At 33.5% G+C, this 27,735-nt stretch overlaps 1 protein-coding gene across 6 annotated transcripts in view; it reads right to left on the bottom strand.

Annotated features, from left to right (window-relative positions):
• DYNC2H1 (dynein cytoplasmic 2 heavy chain 1) overlaps positions 1-27,735 on the bottom strand; it is a 390,963-nt gene that overhangs the window by 353,757 nt on the left and 9,471 nt on the right. For all 6 annotated transcript variants that reach the window (XM_017544781.2, XM_017544786.2, XM_017544784.2 and 3 more), the window contains exons 7-21: positions 25,276-25,410; positions 25,002-25,115; positions 24,769-24,880; positions 24,314-24,438; positions 22,741-22,916; positions 19,890-20,085; positions 16,427-16,522; positions 12,325-12,477; positions 11,622-11,720; positions 10,411-10,550; positions 10,097-10,325; positions 8,817-8,944; positions 4,435-4,550; positions 3,701-3,828; positions 163-312 (exon numbers count right to left, since the gene is read on the bottom strand). In XM_017544781.2, coding sequence (XP_017400270.1) covers positions 163-312; positions 3,701-3,828; positions 4,435-4,550; positions 8,817-8,944; positions 10,097-10,325; positions 10,411-10,550; positions 11,622-11,720; positions 12,325-12,477; positions 16,427-16,522; positions 19,890-20,085; positions 22,741-22,916; positions 24,314-24,438; positions 24,769-24,880; positions 25,002-25,115; positions 25,276-25,410 — 2,097 coding nt within the window. The remainder of the gene's footprint in view (positions 1-162; positions 313-3,700; positions 3,829-4,434; positions 4,551-8,816; positions 8,945-10,096; positions 10,326-10,410; positions 10,551-11,621; positions 11,721-12,324; positions 12,478-16,426; positions 16,523-19,889; positions 20,086-22,740; positions 22,917-24,313; positions 24,439-24,768; positions 24,881-25,001; positions 25,116-25,275; positions 25,411-27,735) is intronic.

The following is a 27,735-nucleotide window of genomic DNA, read 5'->3' as shown; positions in this document are numbered from 1 at the left end:
GAAACAATCATAGTTTATATAAAGTATGTACTATAAAAATAGTCAGGGAGATCAATTTCACCAGACACATTAAATTCTTATAAACCTGGGCTGTAAAAGATAAGCATGAAATCTTAAGTGAGAAAGAACTTTCCATTTTAATAAATAACTAAAAGTTCTAACCTGATCTTTAATCATAAGTTGGTGGCTTTCCATCATTAACTCAAATTTATCCCACTTGGCTTTCAAATTACTAATTGTTTCTAAACCTCCACCAGCCACAGTTCGTAAAAGTCTATTTTTGTCTTCAGCTTCTTGAAATAAGGGCAAAATCTAAAGGTTTAAAAAAAATAACAAATGTAAATGACAATCTATTTTATTAAATCTCTTAAGATTTTATTTTAGTCTTTGTTTCATAACTTTATATTTAAAATAAAAGTTTTGCATTTAAATGATTTGTTAAATTCCTAGATACGCTGATTTGGCAGAAAAAAAAAATTCCTGTATATAAACCTCCTGATGGTTATTTTTTACTATACACAAGCCCAAATAAGGCACTCTAAATCAGAGGTTAAAAAAGATAAAGTAGTAATATGAGACTAAATGAAATCCATAAAGATAATACTATAGCTTTCAAAATAAACTTGTTATAAACGTTCCATTCACAAGAAAATGCTAAAGAGAGCTGGGTGTGGTGGCGCGTGCCTGTAGTCCAAGCTACTCAGGAGGCTGAGGCAGGAGATCGCTTGAACCAGGGAGGCAGAGGTTGCAGTCAGCTGAGACCACGCCACTGCACTCCAGCCTGGGTGACAGAGTGAGAATCCTTCTCAAAAAAAAAAAAAAAAGCTAAAGAGGTTTCTAAAGGAACTAAAATTAGTGATTATGTAAGAGCATACGTTAACCAAATTATCCTACTTAGTAGAGAAGAGAAAGTCATCAAAAAAGATACTTAAGAAACAGACAACTAAAGAAGTAAAATTAAGCTCCTGCATTCAGGGTTTCTAACTAAAATGTCCTAACTTGTATATAGCTAACAGTTTGTTAAACAGTTTGGGTATAAGTTAATTGGTGCTAAACTGTTGGGATTGCTTCTAAGGCTTTTAAAGCTCTGTAAAACAACAGTATCCTATAATAAATATCTATACTTTTACTATTCAATAAAGCAATAAAACCCATTTAAACATTTTTAAATATCACTGTGCATACATAATACAACAGACAACAAAGGAAATTCAACTATAACTCAATTGGCCAGGCCTGGAGGCTCAAATCTGTAATCTTAGCACTTTTGGAGGCTGAGGTGAGAGGATTATGACTAACCTGGGCAACATAGTGAGAACCTATAAAAAACATGGTGAGAATATCTAAAAATAATGTGAATCTTTAAAAAACAAAAAATTTAAATTAGCTGGGCATGGTGGTGCACACCTGTACTCCTAGCTACTGAGGAAGCTGAAGCAGGAAGACTGCTTGAGCCCAAGAGTTTGAGGCTGAAGTGAACTATGATTGGACCACCCCAGAAGCTTAATTTTCTACATGTTGACAAAACTCTAATTAGCCTGTAAAACATATCACAATAGTTTCCTAGTCTACCTACTTCCAGTCCTACCCCTCAAATCCACATATCAAGAAAGAGACATACCAAAAGAGAATTACAAATACGTTGCTACATAAAACGTAGCAACTCCCCAATGCCCACAGAATATGAGATTCTAAGGTCCTTTATGTGGCTCACATGGAGATTCTGCCTACTTCTTTTATTATCTCATGGCACTTCCTACCTCACATACTACCTCTTATAATACCTAATTGCTTGCTGCTCCCAGCAAACAACATCAATTTCTCCTTTTATCTTTTGTGATGCTACAATCTCTTGTCTTTCCTCACACCCCATTCATTTCCTTTACTCCTCTTCCTATGCTTGAACTCTAAATTTTGCAAGGTTCAAGCCTGGTCTTAAACCCTCTGTTTGTTATCTACCAGTTGGTCTAAGCTAATCCCAAGGCTTAAATATCATGGATATAAAGAAGACTGCAAAATTTATATTTGTAGTCCTTACCTTTACTCTAAATTCAACATTCCTCATTCAATTTCTACCAGACTACTAAATCTCCACCACTTCCAAACTCCATGTGCTCCTCTAGTCATCCTTATTACAGGAAACGACACCAATACTTTCCCAGTTGCTCAAGTCAAAATCCTAGGAGACATTTTGATTTATCTTTCTCTAACCACATCCCCCATACATCATTAATCTCTCCAGTTCTATCTCCTCTACTACTACATGATACAAGCTTCCATCATCTCTTGTCTATCATTTTATAATATCCTACTAACTGACCTGTCCACAACTATTATCTCCCTTCAATTCATTTTCCACAGGGCAGCTAGAGTCATCACTTTAAAATCTCAGAGACATTGTGTCATTCCCCCACTTAAAGCCATCTAAAGACTTTTTATTACACTCAGAATAAAGTACAAACTTCTTATGATTGTCTAAAAGCATCTTCGTAATCTGGCCCTTGCCTCTCTTTCCAATGGCACCTCATACCATTCTCTTCTTTGAATACTATGCTTTCCTGATAACTAATTCCTTGATAATGTTTACATCTATCTATTCCTTAAGTATACCAAGGTCCTTCTCTACCTTAAGATCTTTGTACATGCTATTCATACTTTTTGGAATGATCTGTCCCCAAATCTCAGAATGGCTGGCTCCTTCGTATCTTTCAGGTCTCAGTTCAAATGTCCTTTCTCTGAGAAGATATTCCATGATCATCCACCCTAAGTAATATCCCCTAGTTGAGCATACTCATCCTCACTTCTCTCCTCTCTCTCTTTCATTCTCTCTCTGTCTCTCTCTCTCTCTCTCACACACACACACACACACGTATGTTCCATGAGAATAGAATATGTTCACAGCTGCATCCCCAACTCCTAGTACAATGACTGGAATACGTCAGGTGATCCATATATATCCATCAAATAAATAAATAAATGCCTCTGCTAAATGCCACAGCTTATATAACTGTTCCTATTTTAGTTAATTCCTTCTACTAGACAGATGTATTATTTTATTCACCTTTAAACCCTCTTTTATACCTTTAAGTCAATCATACACAAGTCTGTAGTTCTTTCCATTGGGCAGTATATTATTTTATTCACCTTGAAACTCTCTTTATAATTTTAAGTCTGAAGTTTGTATACTAATTTGAATGATTTCTCTTTATTACTCTAAAAATAACTAAAATCATCTATAATATGTTATAAAATTTTGGCTTCTCTATTCTGGGCTCTAGTTTTCTGGATACATTTTTATGAATCTTTACCATTCTCCTTTGTATTTAATTATGAGCTCTTCCATTATGTATGTATTTGTGTATGTGTATTCCTAATTTAGCTCTATCATCATAGTTTTGCATCCTAAAGTAATAACTCTAAAGGTAACAGGGTTATTTAAGGTTACTCTTACTCTAATATGCCACATCATAAAACAGACTGCAAGTATATCTCAAAACAATACTAAGTATTACTATTACTGTTTCATTACACCAATTACATCAATTACATCAAGAGTCTAATTACGAACTAACCAGTTGAGCCAGATTATTGTGGACCTCCTTATAATGTTGAGATCATATAGTTGTAAATAATGACATAAAATTACCTAATTTAAACATTTCTCATGCAGTGAAAAGTAACTTTACTTTGTGATTCTCACCTCTGGCTTCCGTTCTTGTAACTTACTATATCGAAGATTTGCATCACCAATTTCTTCTACAGACTGAGGCATGATTGTTAAGACCTCCATCGCCTCAGTAACAAATGTATCAATTTCATGTAAATGAGCTGAGTGATAACATTGAAATACAATAAATGTAATTATTACCATCAAAAATACTAAATTACATACTTTCTAAATCAAGGGGTAGTAGAAGAAATCACTACATGGAATACAGTAAGTTCTAAATTATCATTTGCTTTCATAAAACAAAATTTCAAGATGTGGAATAAGCAAAGAAATTTCTTTCTATGAAAGTTTACTTGTTTCACTTTGTATCTAAAAATTTTAAGAAAAGCTTAAAATGCACTTAAATTTTACTGAACATTTTTTGTCTTTTATATAACATACTAAAACATCTCAGTTTAAAGGAAAAAGAAGAAACTGTGGTATAAAATACTTTGTCATTTGAGGATATAAGCAGAAATGCATTATACCAAAATCACCTACCTTTCTCAATTACATATGTAACAATCTGATACTAGCTCAGACTACAAATAATAAAGATGTCTTCATTTTAGACCTCTTAAAGATTGCATATAGACTTTCCTACTTTTTTTCAATTAGTTCAGTTTTGGTTTTTAATGATTGTTGAAATTTACATTATATAACTATCAAATACATGCTTCTACATATCAAATTAAGTAAAAATAAAAATTAAAATGTGTCTTTACCCTGTATGGACTTCTTCAAAGAAAGAACAAGCAGATCAAATAACTTCTGGATGAGATCGTCAATCACAGTCTTCACAGGGTTGCAATTAATACTTAAGCAATCTACCTTGACAGCACTGAAAAATGTCAATCGACATATTTTGATATAGAAAAGACTAACTAGAAAAAAAGCATCTTATATAATATTACAATGATTTCATGTAAGTATGCTTAAAAACATATGTCAACAGTAACATGGTGATCTTTAAGCACATTTAGATTTAGTTTAGCAAAAATGCCTTACATATACTATTTTGAAGTTTTTCATTTCATAATGATTTTATGATACTACAATTTTAATCATCCAGCATATCAGCTTCAAAAGAAACGTGGCACATTATGAATTACTAAAGTATCTAAAGAATATATTTAAATGTTCATGAGCTCCTCTTGTCACAGCATGTAATACGCCTATTTAAATATTTATAAAATAAATTTACCATCTTGCAGCCAAAATACAAACAATAAAAATAAGGCAAAATTAATATAGATAGAAAGTGAATTTAGATTATTAAAGCACTAAAACAATAAAATGATGAGACACCATTGTGTCTCATCATTTAATAGATGAGACACTTATTAAAATCAAAAAAATGTAATGAATGGTTAATTTGAATCTTCAATTGTGTGGGAAAACAAAATTCCCAGAACTGTTAGAACATAAAATAATGCAATATTTGTAAAGAGCAATGTATATGTCAAATAATTTTAAATTGGCATATCCTTTGTCTTAACAATTCTACCTCTAGAATTTATCCTAAGGAAAATTTCAAGGCAAACTCCAAGATTTATATACAAGTATCTTCATGAAAGCACTAACTATTATAGGGAAAAGTTAGAAACAAGGTAAATATAGAAATGGCAAAATAAATTTTTATATATCCATATAATTAAAAATCACATTTTTGAGTGTAGATGATAACATGGCAAAATACCAGTGAAATAGCAGTCAATAAAAATAGCAGGATAGGCCGGGCACGGTGGTTCATGCCTATAATCCCAGCACTTTGGGAAGCCAAAGCCAGCAGATCAACTGAGGTCAGGAGTTCAAGACAAGCCTGGCCCACAGAGTGAGGCCCCGTCTCTACTAAAAATATAAAAATTAGCCAAGCTTGGTGGCGCTTGCCTGTAATCCCAGTTACTCGAGAGGCTGAGGCAGGAGAATCACTTGAGCCCAGGAGGCAGAGGTCGCAAGACTCTGGACAGAGTGACACTCTGTCTCAAAAAAAAAATATATATATATATATAGCAGGATATAGTATATTCTACATTTTTAAGTATATATACTAATATGCCCAAAACATCAAATATTAATAGGAATTATCTCTGTACTTTACTATCATTAAAACAATTTATAAAACAAACGTACTTTTTAATAATCAAAAACAAGTATAAAGTTTTTAGATGAGTAATTATTTCCATTGTAGCCCAATGCAAATTGTAATATTCTAAGTAACGAAAAGCTGAACCAGACTCACTCATCTGAGGAATACCTCATATTTATCTTAAATCTTACAAAGTTAAAAAAATCTGAAAACTTTAGTCAAAAAGATTATTTGGAAAGCTATTTGCTTTTTTCTTAAAGCACAGAGCAAGGTGAGATCCTTAAGAGGCAAATTACATGTATTAATTAAGTACTATTTTATCAGAAAAATATAATTTTCTTTCAAAGTTTTACTTATTTATTCTCAATCACCTACTAGCTGGAGAAGTTTAAACTACAGTTCTTAACAACCAAAAACTATATATAACAGCCAATTTTCTTGACACATGAAATTATAAGATTCCTGAAATCCTGACACATAAAGAGTCATGATTTCTGATATGTGATACATGAAGATAGGTGATTTTGGAAAACCTAAAAGATTATATTATACTCTATTTTGCTAATGAGTTCACATAAAGTGATATAATTACAGAAAAGAAGTTTTACTGATTACAGGGTGCTATGGACAAGACAAACACTCATGTTTCATTTGAAAATATTCATAATACGAAACAGGTTCTGTTCAGCCATATAGAAATGAAAAACGCCTCATTATATATCAAAGATGCATATTTAGAAGTTATTTTCTTATGATACTATCTAAAATACATCATTAGAATACAGCTCTTCTAATCTTACACCTTATTTCCAAAAAGTACTGACAGAATAAATGTGTTTGTGTTTGTATGTGCACATGTGTGTATTCACTTAGAGGAATACATGTTAATTCGTTAGCAAGAAATGGCAAAATGAAAAATATACTATGGAATAGGCATTGTTGATTTTATTATTTTGTTTTCTTTGGCAAGGATCATAAATAGGAAAGCTATCTACAGTGGGACAAATAGTAGAAGCAGAAGTAGAGGTTCTTAGGCAGTTAAGTGACAGCATTAAGTCGAAGACAGACAAGATTGGGGTCAAAGGCAAGACCCAGTAGAGAAGAAAATCCCCATATATAAGTACTCCAAAAGCACTATCTTTTCCTTACTTTAAACTAATGTTAATGGTACTACCGGTATCCAAATCACCCAGGATCAAAACCTCAAGTCATTTGTCTCTTCCTATTCCTTATCCTTCATCTTCCTCCAATAAATAAGACTTCTTAATTCCTCATACTATTTCCTCCTCCCCATTTTTAGTTCCAACAAGGTAATTCAATTAATTATTATGGCCAGGTGTGGTGGCTTACGCCTATAATCTCAGCACTTTGGGAGGCCAAGGCTGGTAGATCACCTAAGGTCAAGAGATTGAGACCAGCCTGGTCTCTACTAAAAATACAAAAAAATACCCAGGTGTGGTGGCGCATGCCTGTAGTCCCAGCTACTCAGGAGGCTGAGGCAGAAGAATCATTTGAACCCAAGAGACGGAGGCTGCAGTGAGCAGAGAGCATGCCACTATACTCCAACCTGAGTGACACAGCAAGAATCCATCTCAAAAAATAATAATTATATTATTATTACTGGTCTTCTGGATGACTGACGGACTAGACTGTCTGCCTCCAGGATCTCTTTATCCCAACATATTATCTCAGTGTTTCCAGATTAACCTTCCTAATGAACAGCTTTGCTACTGACACTCCCACTTTGAACCCTTTAAAAGCTAATCATTCCAAAATGAATAAAATCCAAATTCTCTATTTTTGAATGTATGACTCCCAAATCTGTACCTTATATATACCTTTCAGGATCATCTCCCTCTAATGCCTAATAAAATATTAACTGTAATAAAATTTTCAGTTAATCAACTTCATATTTTCAACACAAATCCTCTTCCTAAGAGGCTCTTTTTTACACTCCCATTTTCATTTGCACCTATCAAAATCCATTTTGCCCCAGATGGAGGGGATGTCAGCATCTTCTGAATCCCCATAGTTTTAGTTCAGTCTTAATATGGAATATAGGCTATTCCACCTGATATTAATAACAAAAGTAACTTACATTTATTGAAAATATACTCTGTGCCAGTTACTTATATGGAAATTACTCAATCTATTGTTGCTAATATTTTAAAGCTAAATAAATTTAGATTCACAATTTCAATGACTGTCAGTCATACAGCTGGTAACAGCTACCTAATTCCAAAGCTCACTTACTTAAACCCTGCATGTACTTGACTTAATCATCAAATATATTTGTCTTATTGCACTACCAGAGAATAAGAAATTTATCTCAGGTCCTCTGTCTTCTTCCTCTTTGTACTCCTACAGCACAAAGTTTTGCATGTTATAAACACTCACTAAGTATTTATTGAAAGAATGAAAACATAAATTAATAAAAGTGATATTATCCTTTATAGGTGATATATGTACCATTACACAAGGCCTTTCATGGAACTTATTGCTAAGAGTGGTTCTGGTGGTGAGAATTTCAGATACAAGTAGGCTATATTCTCAAGCAGCTGAGATGCCACTCAGAGGCTTTTGTCCACATTTGGGCAATATCTAGAAGCAGCACTATGTTGTGTGCCTTCCAGGACATCTTGAAAGGAAGCAGAGTAGTACAAAAGCAGAGTGAAAGGTCACCAGCTTTATATTCTCTAGGATGCTCTCACCAGTAGTGTCTAACCATACGGAGACTGTGCCAATGCACATCAAACATAGCTTCTCATGTCATATCAAGATAGAAGCCTCTTTCTCCAGTCTATTTCACCTAAATAGGTCTCAGCCAGCAGAGCTTCCAAAAGGAAAACTTTGTTTTATTATCTGTAATGCCCTACACAGATGATACTCAAGTGTCACAGCTGAGATCTAGAGGAGCTAAGAAGCTGATCTGACTTCATACCACTAAGTAGAGAGTTCACTTACTATCCATGTCAAAAAATTATTATGGAACCTACGTATTACATTAGCCTTCAATACCTTGGAAGACGTTCTACTTCTTTCCCTTTTATTTTTAACGCTTTAAAATTTTTCTCCCAATCATGTACAGTAAAAAGATGCTTTTCCACCAAAGCTTCCATATCAACTTGCCCAATTATAATCCATTCCTGTTTAAAGAATGAAAAACGTATTACTAAAGACATAGAACCAATATGTTAACATATAATAAAAGACTAGGATCTAACTATCAAAACCAATAAAAAGAGGCAAATATGTGGTATTCAAGTAAATGGCAATTTAAGTAATATAATCATTACTGCAAAGCCTAAAGAATAAACAGAAAAAAAGAGATTTAATATGAAAATGCAGTGATCATAAACTTTTTTTAAAGAAAATTATATAAGCTCTGTTTAGATTCTCTTCTCAAATTAAATATATATAAAACTTCAAAGATGTAATCACTTTTGCAAAACTGAGTCACTATAGGCTACAAATCTGAAAGTGTCCAGATACATCCTAGAATTTTAAAATGCAAAAGCATTGCAGCGGCAGTTAAGAAACTGGTCAAATTCTCAGTCATATATCTCAGGATCAATACAAATGAGAAACACAATTAGTTTACACCAAAAGTTAGTTGGGATGACATACTTTAAACAGAAATAAACCATTAAATTGCCCTAATTCCAGTAATATTTCAGAGCTTTCGAAGAAGAATTAAAATTGACACAATAGAGCCACATCACATTCCAAACTGACACATTTTTTTTTTCTTGAGATGGAGTCTTGCTCTGTCACCCAGGCTGAAGTGCAGTGGCATGATCTCAACTCACTGAAACCTCCACCTCTTTGGTTTAAGTGATTCTCCTACTTCAGCCTCCCTGGCAGTTGGGATTATAGGTGCCCACCACCACACCCAGATAATTTTTGTATTTTAATAAAGATGATGATTTGCCATGTTGGCCAGGCCGGTCTCAAACTCCTGAACTCAAGTGTTCTATTAGCCTTGGCCTCCCAAAGTGCTGGGATTACAGGCGTGAGCCACCATGCCCAGCCCACAAAATTGACACAATTTAAAAAAAAAAAAGTTTCTCAACTGTCACAAAATAATCAGAGACAAAAAAAAAAAAAATTCCCATAACTTTTTTCTCTTCTACAGTATAAATCTAGGTTGTATAATTATCTACAAATCCAACTTTCTGGTTTGGCATATTTTAATGTTATGCCACACAGGATAAACTATTAGTGTATATATTTAATGTAAATTCAATCAGTCAGAAAAAATTTTATGAGGCAAGCATGGAAGATTACATGTTCTATACCTTATGTTGGTGTAAAACAGCTGACAATCTTCTAAACAGATCTTCTGCTTTGCTGAAAATCGTCAAAAATCCACTTGCATTTCTATCAATCATAATAGAAAAAATAGATTCATCTCCTGCCTCACCCACTCCCTTAAACTGATTTGGAATGCCGATGAATCTCTTCATTTCTCTATAATATTTAGCCCGGATCTCTTCAAAAGGGGGCCTGAATTGTAATCGTCCCTGTCTGAAATTAAATAAATAACTTTAAAATACAAATTATTAGAAAATCATAAATTCAACATTAAATTGGGGTTTAAAAAACATCTTACTTGTAAGTTAAGTCTATATTTATTTCTGGCAAATTCTCATTAAGTGCTTCTAAGCCCATCTGATACTGATGCTCCAGGGCTTTGTACAGTTGATGATTCCAGTGCTGTTTCCACGCGTGCATGTCACTTGCTTGGAATCCCTAATATGTTACATTTACATTTTTAATTTAAAATTTAGGCAATAGAATGGATTTTTCATTTAATACTTTCATATCACATGATTTACAACTATAATCACAAAAATAAAACCAACTTATTTCGAATATGTGAAACAGGTACATCCTTAATTGTCCCTCTTCTTAGAGTTACAGACAAATATAAAAATCTAATCTTCATACTTATAAATAGTACTTTAAAAGATCACCAAAATTTAAAATCCATGCAAATATTAAATGACTTTCATATTTAAACTTTATTTTATGATGTAGTACCACAAATACTGGTTTATTTTGCAAACTTCTTAGTCCTTTTTCAAAAATTCCCATCAAATATAGCTTTCTCTTCCCTTCCCACTTCTTACATAATATAAATCTACTCCATCTTTTAAAATATAAGAGATTTAAAATATTAGATTGCTCATGAGAATGTACATACTTTTTTGCTTCTATACAACCAGAATTATATCAATTCTAGTACTTTTGCTTTTTCTTAAAGTTCCAAAAACTGAAAAATATTAAATATATGTAAATGTTTGAGAACATCTAATTCATATTCAGTTAAGATCCCATCACCATCTACCATGTAGCGGGCTTTGTGCTTGCCACTTTTATATGCATCAACTATTATATCAAAATATAAATAGAACTCCAATTTTACCTCCAAAAAGGAAAAAAATCTGAAATACAATTATTTCAATCATTAGGATTCTACCTAAACCTAATTTTGTGTTTTACGGATGACACGATCACCTAAAAGAAAACTAACATGTGATAGATATTTAAATAGCAAGACAAAAATCTACAAATTCTGAATTGAGGAATTTGGCATTCCATAAGATACTACAGAAACTTATTGTTATATTTTTAAATGTAAATTGATTGTTCATATATGGTCTTTATATATAGTTCAGTCAAAAAATTATAAATCTGTTAGGAATTAATTAGTAAGATTTAAATATAACCTTCATGAACTTCTCGGCAATGCATATATTGTATTTACATTCTGAAAAGATCATATTTCAAAGTACACACACAAAATAAAACATAGTTTACCTGTGCTTCTACGGTTGCTAAGCCAGTTCTCAATTCTTGTAATCCATCTTTCCAACGCTGTTGTTGCCGAAGCAGATCAATATTCATAAGAACAACCACCTATGAAAAATTAGAGCATACTAGTCTCAAAGTATTGCTGGAAAAATGTTAACTTTTCAGTGGAGAAAGCTGACAGATACCATCTTAAACAAGTGATCAAGTTTAACTTTATATAAGACATATCAATACCTGAACGATGTACTGAGAAGGGCAAAACACCACTTCTGTGCTATTCCTGCCAAAACAGGATAGCCCTGATCTAATATGGAAAAACATCATATAAACCTAAATCAAGTGAGATTCTACAAAATAACTGACCAGTACTCCTCAAAGTAATGAAAAACAAGGAAAAGACTGAGGAGGGGGAGGCTACAGAGACTCAACAACTAAATGTAAAGTTGGATTCTAGATTTTATCCTGAAAAACAAAAGTTAGTAGAAAATTTTAAAATTCAAAACAGTCTGTTTCTTGGTTTTGATAACTATTCTGGTTATATAGTTGTCAACACTAGGGAATTTGGGCGAAGGGGAATTGTGATCCCTCTGTACTACTTTTGCAACTTTAAGTCTCAAATTATTTCAAAATAAGTTTTTAAAAATTACATCTTAATGACTTTTTAAATAATACCATTCATAGCTTATTCAATTTTATAAACAAAATATACCTTTTCACAAAATGTAGTGTGCCATTTTCTCAGTTTTCTATTTTCAGTGGCAAGTCGTTCAGCAGCATTTTGGAGTTTTTGAATATAGCCTTCTAATTCTTTAGGATTATCCCAAGTAATCTGTGATTTCCCTCCACTTCCTGTTTTTGAATTCTATGGTACAATAAACAACCTTTAGTATATATACATGTATTTTCTTTTTCCAAAAGTTTCAACATTCTGTATCAAAAGTTCAATTATCCCCAACTCTGGCCTGCAATAAAGAAAGCACATCATAATTTTCCATTTTATAATTGATAAGACAGTCTGGCAAAGATTGAGTAGTCCATTTCTTCCAGCTTCTCCCTTTTACAAGGAAAAAGCCCTAGACATAACACAACAAACAAGCATAAGATGACTGAAAGGAAGAATAAAGAAGGCAGACAGCCTAGAAACCTCAGGAATTAAGGCATGACACATCTGGGTTTCCTTATTACCTCCTATACATCCACGACAGGACACTGGAGAAGCTTCCAATCTGGAACCACTGACAGGCACAGACTAAAAAAGCTCCAGGAAAAACCTATTTCCCCTAGCTGAAGGGCTAAGAAAACAGCAGTCTAACAACAGAAAATATTTCTAGCAATACATATCCTATTGTAGCTTAACACAAAAGAGAAAATCACCCCTTTCTATAGTTTCAGTGGGGCTAAGTAGAGAGCTGATCTTCCATCACCTACTTGGCAAAAGCCACTAGTGTTCCAATCCCCCTGCCACGGTAATCATGAAACTGAACAAGGAGCTGAGCTCCCACCCTCACTCACAGCAACAAAATGGTGTAAATCTGCCCTCCACTCCTCTACTCCTCCTCCCTAATGTCAACAGGGACCAGTGGGGAGCTGAGCTTACACCCCTGCTTGGAGGCAACAAGGTACCTCCAAGTTGGTGCCTCACTTTCACAACAAGGTATCAGTAAAGTAAAATGGGCGCACTCAACTTGCATTCCACTTATCTGCAATGAATAAGTGTACAAATGCTCTGCTTTACTACTGTAGAGCCCAGCAGGAAACTCAACACAAACATACACACACACACACACACACACATACACACACACACACACACACACACAAACCTCTCAGCAAAGAGACTGTTTACTAAAATATAAAGATTAAATATTATACAGTGCATATATATATATACATGCTTCCTAAAAGGAAGGGAAAAAAACTGAGAAAACCAATAAATTCACAAAACAGTAACTGAAAACAACAAATTTGGCAAAAGACATAAACCTACAGAGTCAAGAAGCAAGTAAACTCCAAATAGGATAAACTTAAAAGGATTCTATGCTTTCCTACACAATAATTAAACTTCTAAAGACAAAGATTCTTTGAAATCTTGAAAGCAGCCAAACATAATGCATTATTTAGAAAGGAACACAGATTCAAATGACAGCAGTTTGTCAGCTGAAATCATGGATGCCAGAGAGTCAAAAAAAAAATAAGTCAAATATTCATTTCATTTTATATCCAGTTAAAATATCCAGGAATGAGGGAAAAGGAAAACATTATCAGACAAACAAAAGATAAGCCAATTTGTCACCAGCTCACCTAAACTTAAACCATGGCTAAAGGAAGTTAGTTCTCTAAAGAAGGAAAATATCAAAAGGAGCTCAGAACTTCAGAAAAAAAAAAGAGAAAAATATTGGGACAAGTAAAAAATATAAATATATAATAAACTATCCTTCTTGTCATGAGTTTCTTATATTTGATGATTTAATATAAGGGGGAAATTTATAACACCATCTGATGTGGTTTCAATGTATATAGGGAAAATATTTAAGACAAATATATAAAAGTGGAGAGAGTGAAGAAAAGTAAATAGAAGAAAAGTTTCTATACTTCACTTGAAGTGGTCAATGAAGGCATAGTAAGTCTATGGAACATAGGAGATGCTCAATAAATAGCTGATGAATTAAAAAGACTTTACTGAGTAATTACCATATACTACTTATTGTTCTATTGTTTGAGAATACGAAAGTAAATAAATTATGGTCTACCTTTCTACAATATGGTAAGTAGACAGAGGATCATACAGAACCTTAATGTTCTCTCTACACCAATCCTACTTTTATAACCACTACTATGTCTCATTTAACATATGTTTAAATATAATTAACTCCTCACAATACAATTTTACAAAGTAAGTTTCCTCCTCAGAAATATCAACAGACATTATTTTAAATAAATTAGAGGAGAAAAAGTTGTAAGGGCTTACAACTAAAGAGACTGATAAATTAGGGAGAAAAGATAAAAAATAAAGTATGATTCCATTTCCAAAATTATGCATACATTTTTAAATATGCATGTATTTTCAAAAATATGCATAGAAAAATATTTGAAAGGATGTATACCAGACTTCTTAAATGGTCATTTCTTGATGGCATGATTATAGGACATTTTTTTCTTTTTACCTATTTCTTTTAAACTTCGCATTATAAACTCATGCTAATCTCTGCCAACAAGAAAAAAGCGCTTTTAATAACATCTATAATATGAATTCTGTAACTTCTAGTAAATATTAAGCCTGAGAACTAGTGGGCAGAAAAGAGTTAACATAGCAGGTCTGACTACCATCCTTCAAAAGACCTGCTTAAAAGATGCCCCTTAGCTGGTATTTGGGAACTTAGATTTCAGAAGGGTTCCTACCACTCTAACTGATAAGAGTGGCTCACTGTACCTAAATAATATGGTTTATGCTGAATATTTTCTTTCCTTGTGGGAGTCTGGAATTTCAGTGCATACTGGACAGAAAATGTCTATGTGACTGTCCCCATAAAAATCTAGGTTTTGAGTCTCTAATGATCTTCTCCAGTAACACATTTCACATGTGTTACAATTTGTTGTTACAGAAAATAAATACACTCTGTGTGACTCCACAGGGAGTGGACTCTTAGAAGCCTGCATCTATTTTCTTGGGACTTCACCCCATCATGCACATTTCCCTTTGCTGATTTTCCCTTGTATGCATTCGCCGTAATAAATGCTATGAGTATGGCCACACACTGAGTCCCGCAGATCCTCCGAGCAAATCAAAGAACCTGGGTGGTCCTGAGGACCCTGACACAACTAGTTATCCACTTTCAAATAGAAAAAATAAAATGGTATATTTCTCATCTTCTTATTTTTTTTCAAACATTTCATGTCTATGAAGACTGAAACTACAGATTTTTAAAAGTTAATAGTCACATAGTAACATTCAGTTTAAACACTATTATGGGTTTTCCTCTTTTTTTTTTAGAGACTGAGTCTTGCTCTGCTGTCCAGGCTGGAGTGCAGTGGTGTGATCTCGGCTCACTGCACCCTCCACCTCCTGGGCTTAAGCAATCACCTTTATTGCTTGGGAAAAGGCCAAGAGAAAGGCCTTTATTGCCAAGAATGAAAGATTACAAGTGATTTAGCTGAGGGCTCAAAGGGGACAGTCATATAGAAAGTCAGAAAAGTCTTAGAAATAGCTCAATCAGTCATGAGGCTCCTGCCTCAGCATCCTGAGTAGCTAGGATTTCAGGCACCCACCACCACGCCTGGCTAACTTTTCTCTATTTTCAGTTGAGACAGGGTTTCACCATGTTGGCCAGGCTAGTCTCAAACCCCTGACCTCAGGTGATCCACCCGCCTCGGCCTCCCAAAGTGCTAGGATTACAGGCGTGAGCCACTGCACCCAGCCTCCTGATTTCTTATATATGGACATTCAAATAACCACAGATAAAGAGCAAATAAGTCTTATATTACAAAATTGGGAGACGGTGAAAAAGGTCTAAGGAGGCTTGTGTATAAGGGCCTCAAACTTCAGAGGATAAATAAATATAATATCATACAAATCATATTCTATCTATATTAATGCAATTGATTAAAATCAGTTACAAAATATATAAAATATTCTACCACTTAAATCTACAGTTGGAAAAAAAATGTTACCTGTCAAGAGTGAACAAAGTCCCTGGAAGCAAAACAAAATCTAAATCATTTGCTACGTTAAGCTGAAGGGAACACCAGAAAATTAAGAAATAAATACTTCATATGTAAAAATCTAATTATAATAAAATTAGAAGTCCATTTACCTTAATTATCTGTTCAAATGCTAAGGCAGATTGTAACATCATTGGCCTCTGACTTTGAATCATTTGTTGATCGATAGAATTATAAAAATGTGCCACCTACAAAGTAAAAGTACAATTAGTAATAATTAACAACTTCATTTTTAATTTTTCTTGATTTTTAATTGTTTAAATGAAAATATTAACGTTTCCCAATCCTAAAATTAAAACAGAATTAGATTTCTTATCTTCGATAGTGCATTTGTTCACATATTAATATACACAATCAACAAATAAATGTTGAGTTCCTACAATTTGCCAAGTCATGTCCTGAGATCTGATTAAACAAAGATTATAAAACATGGTCCCTGGAATCAAGAAGTTCATAATCTCACAAGAAAGAAGGAACTCAGTGAAGCATGTTAATTGGTAAAAAACTAAATTCTTAATTCCTGCATGTCTCCAAATCTGCTCCTTCTTTTTTCAGTACAAGCCACAATGATGTATTCATGTCTCAGATCAAAAATTCTTCGAGATCTCCTGAATGCTTCTCTCACATTCCACATCAGCAAATCCCTATTGACTATACTCTTAAAACATATCTTGAATTCAATCACATTCCCCAAACCCCATCAATTGCATCCCAATCCACACACTCTCATCTCTTGGCAAGACCAGTGCAACAGTCTCCTAACTGGTCACTCTGCTTCCAATCATGGCCTCCTATAGTCTATTTAAAGCAGATAGAGTGGTCTTTTCTAAACATATATCACACCTCTTGCCTACGCAAAACCCAATGACTTCCCAATGTATTTGAGAATAAAATCCAAAACTCCTAAAGCTATTACCTTTCCAATGTTTTCCCAGTATACTAGAGAATGAACCAAACTAGCCTTTTTACTATTATTCTCACTAACAAGTGAGGCTTCATTCTAGAATTCTGCATCTGTCATTCCCTCTCCCTGGAATAGTCTTCCTCTAGATACGTGCATGGTTCTTTTGCCTACTTTATGTCATGTCTCATCTCAAATATTACCCCTTCATCAAGGCTTAACCTGACCAGTCTGTATAAAATAGCAGTCTTTGTCACAATCTCTTTATTCTGTTTTATTCTTCTTCAAAGCATTTATCACTATCACTGCCTAACATTGTATTATATATTTATGTGTTTGTTATCTGTCTCTCCTCCTGAAATGAAAGCTCTAAGAACAGAGCCAAGCAAACAGCAGGCACTCACAAATGTTTGTTGAATTAATCAATAAACAGAGATACCTACAAGGAACAGTGGTGGACAAAGGACACTGTCAACTGTGTTGGTGGAAGAAGGAGAGGTTCAGGGAGTAAGATCAAGTGGACAACCTGAGCCGAGTCTAAGGCATTTTGGAGACTGTTAATTTTTGTGTCCCCAGCACCTCACAAAATTCTCGGCACATAGTAGATGCTTAAAAAATATTTCTTAACCAATTTTATGGAGATTCTCTTCTTTCCACTGATTATATAAAAATAAACTTTATTTGGTGGGGAAAACCCACTCTACTGATTCTGTACCACAAAAGTAGGCCCAGGAAAAGTACAATCAGGAAAACTAGAAGCAATAGAATAGTATATATTCTGTTACAATCTGGCCATACTGCTGTCTATCCAGCATTCTACTATATACACCCTATTCCAGCTAAATATCTGCTCAGAAATAAAGGTATATAGAAATAGATTTTCCCAATTGTTCTTCCAGGGTAAATACAAATACCTATGACCATTTATTCTTTGAGTTCCTATTCTGTCAGACTAAATACTTAGCATAGTAAAGTAGGCAAGCCTCTCTGCTTTTAAGTAGTCACTCCAACTAAAATGATCACCCAACCCTCTGTGTACTTGAGAAAAATATACGTACACTCTTCCAGACTTACATGAATCATTCTTCCAAAAAGACTTACCTGCTACTACTTCTATCTCTACCCAGGAAAATAATTGAAACCTCCTACCTCTATGCTTTTACAAGATTTCCTGAACATCTGTAATATAGTACTTATAATACATTAAATATTAATCTACTTGTTCAGCACTATATTGAAATGAAATAAATATGAACTCTAGAATCAGAGAAACTTGATATCAAATCCCAGTTTCATAATTTACTATCTATGTGGCACTGGGAAAACTGTTAAACATCTGATCCCCAATTAGATCAGTAGTACAATGGGGAATTAATTGAAATAACATAATTAAAGCATCTACCACAAGGCCTTATATTTAATGAGCACTCAATGTTTAGTTTGCTCTCTCCCACTAGACCAGTGATTCTCAAAGCAGAGTATACCTCAGGGAACATTTGGCAACATCTAGAGATATTTTTGATTGGCAGGTCTAAGCAGATGCTACTGGATATACTACATGCAGGACAGGAATACCAATAAAAGCATACAAAGCAAAGCGCTGCCCCTAAAAAAAAGAAATTGGTCCAAACTATCAAAAGTGAAGAGGCTAAGAATTTCTGTGCCTGATTGTAATAGTAATGTATTCATTTGTATATCCTCACTCCACTATGCCTGACAGTGTAGATACTCAACGACTGTTTGTTGACCCAAAAAATAAACAAAAGACCAAATATACAAGATACTGTTCCTTCCCTCTAAAATATAATAAAGTCAAAGCAAAAAATGAAAAAAAAAATCAGGAGAAGATCCAATGTGGCCGTTTAGGAACAGCTCGGAGTTGTAGCTCCCAGTGAAAAAAAATCAGATACAATATGATAAGTATTAGAATAGTGATTTTTACACTACCTAAAGAATAAAAAATATCAACTAAAGAAAGACACAGCAGAGAAAGTGACTTGTGAATTGAAAATTAAACAATCACACTAAGTTTTCCAATCAGAGAACAGATTTCAATGCATGGAGACATGTTTAGATAAAAGCAAAGTTTTATATTACTGAAGTATAGGGTACAGTAAGAAGTACATAGGCAGTAAAGGCAAGAACCAGTAAGTTTAGTTAGGTCATGATTAAGAAAGGCTTTGTATGTCATGTTAAGCAGACAGACCGTGAGCTGATAATAATTTATTTTTTGGCAAGTGGCATGATGGCAATTTGCCCATAGGTAGACTGAGAAAATGACTAGAAACAGAAACCATTCATCAACCTGACAATTCTTTAAGATTCTGCCCCTAGAAGGCAGGCAGAAGACTCCTTAATTAGAAGGTCCTTTAAAACCCATGCAAGTAACATGAGAGAAAAGAAGGAAGAATAACACTATTTTCCAAATGCTTTCTAGAGTGAAAAGCAATAAACAATAATACTTTAATAAATTCCTTATAGGTTACAAGGCAAATTTTGTAATGGACTCATTTAGTGAACCATAATTTCAAAGCTGGCAGTGCTATTCTATTAGCCTAAAAAAAAATCAAAAAAAAAAAACAAGCCTTCAACATATTCTAGTTTAATGTAATAAACATCAAATAGGCAGGTATTCGAAAAATGTAATTTCATACTTGTTTAAGAATAATTGCTTGCTTGCAGAATTTCTGTGCAATGTTTGCAACTTGCTGTATTTTGGCAGGAATAACAAAGCCAAGTGCAGAGAGCTGACGAACTTCTCTCAGAAGAATCACCAAACGATCTGAATAATGCACTTTTAGTGATCCATCATTAGAATCCAATTCCATAATTCGACTACTAGCCTCAATACTACAAAACAAAATAAATAACCTGTTAAGTTTCATGTTCTCATTGTTTTGACTAATAAACACAATAGTTTTTGCAACTTTTCTGTACATCTAATATTAGCTCAAAGTTAAAAAAAAAACCTTTTTAACTATAGCTTTTAAGTTGTGTTTTTTTCCATATATTATTTCACAATTCAGGTTTTGGAAACACACTGCAATATCCAAAATAGATCATCACATTAATATTTCAATCAAGCAGTTTTAAAGTAAGAAAAATCAATCTCTTAACTTTCAGCTAAGAGTCAAAATTGACATCATATCAACCATAAAGAAAAATTTTTGATTCATTTTTTAAAGGTACCTCTGATTTTTTTTAAAAAATCAATGTACTTGCTTCTTTAGTACTTTTATTAAAAGATCAATGATAAAGAATATCAAAATGGTAAGAGTAGAGATATTCAAACATTTCATTCTTCTACCCTTTGTTTCACTACCTAGTAACTGTGTGTTTTTATGTGTTTCTTCCAAAGGTTATAATATCAAATATTACTTTGGGGAACTCAAATCAGTATGGATTATAAAAATGCTGAACTAAATTCAGCAACAGGTATTATGCTTTCATCACTACCCTTTAGGATTAGATTTATATAATGCTTTTTTTATTTTTCATTTTTTTCTTTTTTTTTGAGATGGGATCTTGCTCTGACACCCAGGCTGGAGTGCAGTAGAGGGATCATGGCTCACTACATCCTCGACCTCCCTGAACTCAAGGATTCCTCTCCATCTTAATCTCCTGAGTAACTGGGATAACAGGCAAGCCACCATGTTCAGCTGATGTTTTTGTCTTTTGTAGAGACAGGATTTTGCCATGTTGCTCAGGCTGATCTCAAACCCCTGAGCTCAAGTGATCCTCCCACCCTGGCCTCCCAAGGTACTGGGATTACAGGCATGAGCCACCACACCCACCCTCGTTATTTCAAATCACCCTTACAATGAAGAAAAATTGCAGGTATTAGAAGGTAACCTACTAAAAAGCAAAGAACAAAAGTATTCAGCTTATTTAATAGTATATAAAAAAATAAAATAAAGAGTAGAATACTTTAAAATGGCTTAAAATAATGATGTAGTCCAAACTTTCCTATATACAAATAAAGCTCATCAGTAAACTATTATGGTGACTCTTTTTGCCTTTATTCAGGACTGACCTTCCAAAATTAGTTTGTATATGCCAGCATTTCCCAAAATATGTTCAAAAACACTGATGATTCTATGGGACAGAAAATAGGTTTTACCCAAAAAAAAAAAAAAAAAAAGAAAGAATGAAAAAGAGGAGGCGGGGTTTCAAAGCCAAATGGGAAATGCTGGGTGGCAGGAACCAAGTTAAACAAACTTCTTAACAGCAGATCTCAGACCAAGGTATGCTACCATGCTGGTGGATCTCCACTGAAGCTATAATGATAAAGTATGCAAATTTTCCAAAATTAGTTGACTAAAGCACTGTTTCTTTTTTTTTTTTTTTCCTCTTGCCTGGAGTATCTCTCATGTTTTAGGCTCAAAGTAGAAGGAGAAACAGCTAAATGGCATAGTTATAATTATTATGCCCTAACACCTTTCAGTTTCCTCTGTTCTTCCTCCAGAGCCAGAATTCTAGATTTGAAAAAGAATTACTCAATTTAAGAAGTACTATTTTTGGCCTAATTATCCTTTGTAGCAGTATAGGAAAAATAAAAACTTCATTGATGGACAAAGTTACTTTTAAAAAGACATGAAAATGTTCTTTTTTTTTTGAGACGGAGTTTCACGTTTCACTCTTGTTGCCCAGGATGGAGTGCAATGGCATCATCCTGGCTCACTGCAACTCTGCCTCCTGGGTTCAAGCGATTCTCCTGTCTCAGCCTCCCAAGTAGCTGGGATTATAGGCATACACCACCAGTCCTGGCTAATTCTGTAGTTTCAGTAGAGACAGGGTTTCTCCATGTTGATCAGGCTGGTCTCCAACTCCCAGCCTCAAGTGATCTGCCTGCCTCGACCTCCCAAAGTGCTGGAATTACAGGTGTGAGCCACTGCACCCAACTAAGACATGACAAGTTTCTAAAAATAAACACAATAATATGCTGGAGACAGTGGACCTGAGGTACAAAGAAACTAGTTTTTTTGGACAATTCATTTCAAATTCCCATTAGAATTAATAAGGTTAACTAATTAATACATTCAATATAGCTCAATAAATATTTACCATAGCCTAATTATGTGGGGCACCATGAAGAAATATTCCTTCTCTCAAGGAGTTTAAAAATAATACAATTTTACAAAACTGTAAAATTGCTTAGAGTGTATGTTTGTGTGCATGTAATATTAATTATAATATTAATTATTACTAATAATAAGGTAGAAAAACATATATGCAAACCAATAACAAAAAACCATGAGGGAAACACTAATTCTAAAATGGAAATCCAAAATTCTGGGGAACAGACAAGAGAAACAAGAGAGAGGCAGTTAACTAACTAAATCATCAAAGTTTACAGCCTTAATGAACTAAAAGTTGATGATCAAAAACAAAAAAAAATTAGAGGAGGAGTAGCAAGTTTGGAGAAAGGAGAAAGATAATTAATCCCATTGGCTATTTGGATTAATAATATACGGTTTTGGATTTTACAGTTTAATATATGCTTACCACAAACCAGATCTGGAATCAGATAAACCTGACTGAATATCCCTGGACCAATCATCAAATTGTTCTTGTTCATATAGTTTAAGTTGGTCTAAGAGATCTTCAGCACTTCGATAGAAACATCGAAATCCTGACAAGTCAGATAAAAGAGCCTCTGCAATCTTGATAGTATCATCTACCTTAAAAAGTCAAATTACAAAGATATGTGCATTATTTAAATTCTTTAAAAAGTAGCATAAAGTAACAAGCCCCCTTCTCTGATCTGTGATTCAGAAATCATTCTCCCTTTCATCTATAAATAGTGAAACAGAAGATTTACCAAATAATATAAAAATATTAACCCGTACTTTGCTTCTGAATTATACAGTTCACAGAATAGCAAACACAAGAGGATAATCCATAGAAGGCATTAACTTCAAGAATAAAATGGAGGGTAAAGGGAAAGTCAGTCCTCCAAATATCTGTGCCCCAGTGATTTTCAGAGGAAACTCTGGGAACTTCAGCAGTATTCCTAAACATATTCAGTAATAACTTCAGCCCTTAGCTACATGCTCCAATTAAAAGCTCAAATAGTAATTAGGCCAGTGGGAATGTCAATTAAGAGAAATAAATGCCTTTCCTCCACAACTTTACAGAGAATATTACAGTACTCTGGAAAACTAACTGACAGAATCATTAGGCAGAATATATCAGAAAATAAAACATCAAAAAATACAAACCTGAATAACCAGATATGTCAAATATGCTGCCTTTTACAATATTCTATGGAGTCTTGCTCTTAATCACAGACTATAATCAATTAACACTTATTGTACAAGTCAAATGCAAGACACTGAAATACATACTAGTTAGTAAGTCCATAAGAGTCTTAGGGCAATTTTAATACTATTAAAATAATAATCTTCTAAATCTATAAATTGCTGTCACTACCTTTGACAATGCCACAATTACCTTTTACCTTTCCATTAACTTCCTTTCAACCTAAAGTGATTTAGTTACATAAACATGCTTACAGGTAAGACTTTGCAACTACTAAAATTTTACAGTGTTTTTTTTGAGGTAGCATCTTATTCTGTCATCCACCATGGAGTGCTATGGCACAATTACAGCTCAATGCAGCCTCAGTATCTCAGACTCAGGTGATTCTCCCACCTCAGCCTCCTGAGTAGCAGGGACTACACACACGTATTACCGCACCCAGCGAATTTCTGTATACAACGATTTTTTTTTAACTCAGTGTAAAGCATGCTTTCCTCCTGAATATAGGTCCAGCTAATTTTTGTATACAATGATTTATTTTTAACTCAGTGTAAAGGATGCTTTCCTCCTGAGTACAGGTATTTAACTGGAACAATTGCACTTGGAATAAATGATGTATTATCTCTAAGAAAGAAGGAATAGAACCATCACAACCTCCTCTGCACACTTGTTCAGTGTTCTATATTTCTTATGAAAATTATATAGATATGCCAAGGAAAACAGAATATATTGATTACAGTTCTAGAGTACCTTCCATGTGTCTTAATTTAGCAGATTTTATAATTAGTACTCTTCATCTTTTATTAAAAACAAATACCTTCAATTCCAACTGGCGAACCCAAACTATGTTGTTGACAACTTCTGAAAGATTTTTGCCAGAAAGTGGTCCAGATGCATCACCAGGAGTTCCTCGGCATCGATTCTCAAAGTCTAATCGAAAATCTATAAAATTTAAATCAAATAAATGATTACAAAGAATTAGCAAAGATTTCCTAAATACCTTCCATCTACCAAGCTCTATGTCAAATGCTGTAGATAAGAAAATAATGAGTTGGTCCTTACCCTCAAGGACCATACCATGTATCAAATGAAAGAGAGAAAGATAACTTGTTCATGTAAAAAATATGTCATTTATAACAGAATAAGTAAACTAATCTTCAGTATGAAAATGTTAGAAAATGTATCCTCAATCCTAAATGGTACGCAACAAAGAAAAAAGTAATCTACAAAAATATTCTCTCAAGCAAACACTGTAATCTCATAAACTTTTACCTTTAACTGAGTCCACAAGTCTTGCCAGCAAAGTTTCTCTTTCTAACATCAATTCTTTGCTTATGGTTGGACGCTTTACCAACTCTTTATATTTCAGAAATGCTTGAAGAAGCTAATATAAAATAAAATAACTATATGTTCATCCCAATGGATCAACTCAGTAAATACATATAAATAAAATACCTAAAATAGCTTAAGAGAAATATTAAAAGTGAAATATCTCAATACTTTACCTGCTGTGGACTGTCTTGAATTTCTGAAATATAATTTTTCAATTTTCCTGCTATTTTTTGTTCCGCAGGTGCAATAATCTTTTCATATTGAGACACTGCAGCTTTCCACAAGGGCTACACATATTAACAACATTGTTAGACTTTAGTATTTTTAGATATGCCTTTAAAAAGAACAACATAAAAATAGGAAACTACATAGACATAAAGAAATATATGGATTCACATATATAGGAAACTATATAGACATAAAAAAATATATAGGTATATATATAACCTCAGTATATGGATTATATTGCACAGGATTCAGGCCAGTAAAAGGTTCAAACACTTGAGAGAGGCATATGATTTTCTCTTCACTGGCAGGTAAAAAATAGAGAAGCTTCTCATGAATTGTTCTAACAGCCAAGACCTAAAACAAAATATTAAAACAAAAGAATTTATTTAAATCAAACCATTTGCAAAAATAGGTCTAAAATCTAGATATGTTGGGCACAAATTTATTTAAATTAGGTTCTCTAAAAAATAACAATAAAACTGAAACTATAATACAGAAAATTACCACACGACAACGAAGCGATATGCAAAAACATAACTGTTTCATCACATTAACATTAATAAGTGTGCTCAAATCTAGTGAAAATATATAAGATCTAAATATTTTTAAACTATGTTTAAAGTTTAATATAGTTTAAAAAACTGTTTAAACTATATTTAAAGCTCATTTAAGTAAATTTTTAGTGTCTACCCTTAATATAGTAATAACTTCTAATTTTCATTATTCTGCATTAAATTGCACTACAAAGGATGAAATGACATGTTAACAACTCTATTTTTTTTTATTATTTACAAACAGCTGAAAAACAAATATTGTATTTTGAGCTAAAGATTTCTACCAACAGCCAAAAGGCAATCACAAAGGTTAAGTGAAAACACTATAATCTTCCTCCTATTTGAATTGGAAATCTCAGTATACTCATGATTTATTTTTCTCTGGCTAAAAAAAAATACCTATTAGCAATTCTGTCTATTGAGAATGCCTAACAGCATTGGTAACTAATGCACTTCACCCACAGATTGTTATTAAGTATCCCCAAAAAATAACTAGTCTCCTTGAAAAAATGGCTAATTCCAGGTGTGAGACAGAAAATGTACAAGATGGGCTGGGCTATAACATTTTAGGGGACCTGAAAGCTATCAAAGAAATACCAAGTTGGCCAGATGCAGTGGCTCACAACTATAATCACAGCACTTTGAGAGCCTGAGGCAGATGCATGACCTGGGGTTAGGAGTTCAAGACCAGCCTGGCAAAACTCCATCTCTATTATAAATACAAAAATTAGCCAGGGGTGGTAGTGTACACCTTTAGTCCCAGCTACTCAGGAGGCTGAGGCAGGAGAATTGCTTAAACCTGGAAGGTGGAAGTTGCAGTGAGCCACGATCACTCCACTGTACTCCAACCTGGGTAACAGAGCAAGACTCCATCTCAAAAAAAAAAAAAAAAAAAAAAAAAAAAAAAAAAAAAAAAAAAAAAAAAAAAAAAAAAAAAAAAAAAAAAAAAAAAAAAAAAAAAAAAAAAAAAGAGAAAAGAAAAACAGAAATACTGACGTCATGTCAAAAATGGCATAGGAGCCAACTTGAAGGGGCACTCTCTGCCCCAAAATTGAGCAATCTGAGTATAATAATAATTACAATGGACTGAAACACATAAAATAAAAAAATTAATGGGTTCATAATAGCACTATCAAAAAACATTTCATTGGTTGCCAATGGAACTTACTATGACTTACTTAATGTTCATTGTTCTAAAAAGTGATAAAAAGGAAATAAGCAATTATCTATACTGCCATTTCTATGCAAACTACATTTCAAAGTAACTAAAAAGTTAAAGAAAAAAATTCTTCTTTTAGAAAAGTAATGACTATTAAAAGCAGAAAGAACACCAGAATTAGAAAATCACAATTTTGCAACTCTTCATGATTAAAGACTGCTAAGAACATTTTTTAGAAGTTGGAGCATTACAATGAATTCATCACACTGATCATACCTGAACCCTCACAAATCAAACTTAACATCACTAAAAATGGGAAAACAAGATACTACATAAGTCCTGATATATATAACAAGGTGTGAAAAGCTATATGGCATCAAAAAGGGGAAACTTTTAAAATGTCTCAGGAGACCTATCAACCAAATACAATGTGAGCACCTTGTTTGCAACCTCATTCAAGTAAACCAACTACTTACAAATTTCTGAGAAAATCAGGATAAATAAATGCTTGCTAGATATAAAATCATATTAAGAAATTATTGTCATTTTGTTGACTGTGATAATGGTATTGTGGTTATATTTTAAGGGCAGAAGCAGATAACATCACTGCTTTAAAAGTATTCCAGTAAAAAAAATGTTACAGGACAGGCAGGGAAGACAAAGATGAGACAAGAACTGAAAAATGTCAATGACTATTAAAATTAAATGGTGGATACATGATATCCATTATACTATTTTACTTTTTAATATGTTTGAAATATTTCATTTTTTAAAAAGAGGTTTTTTTAAGTCCCTAATAAAGAACTATGGTTCTTCTAAGCAAGGCAGGAACAGTCAGCTTTACAATCTTTAAGTAATCTCATTTTGGCCGGGCGCGGTGGCTCACGCCTATAATCCCAGCGCTGTGGGAGGCCGAGGCGGGTGGATCACGAGGTCAAGAGATCGAGACCATCCTGGTCAACATGG

This window comes from Cebus imitator, unplaced genomic scaffold, assembly GCF_001604975.1.
Source record: "Cebus imitator isolate Cc_AM_T3 unplaced genomic scaffold, Cebus_imitator-1.0 Scaffold171, whole genome shotgun sequence".
NCBI classification, from domain to species: Eukaryota; Metazoa; Chordata; class Mammalia; order Primates; family Cebidae; genus Cebus; species Cebus imitator.
Note: the sequence above shows the minus strand (reverse complement) of the source record. Positions and strands in the feature narration are given on the sequence as shown.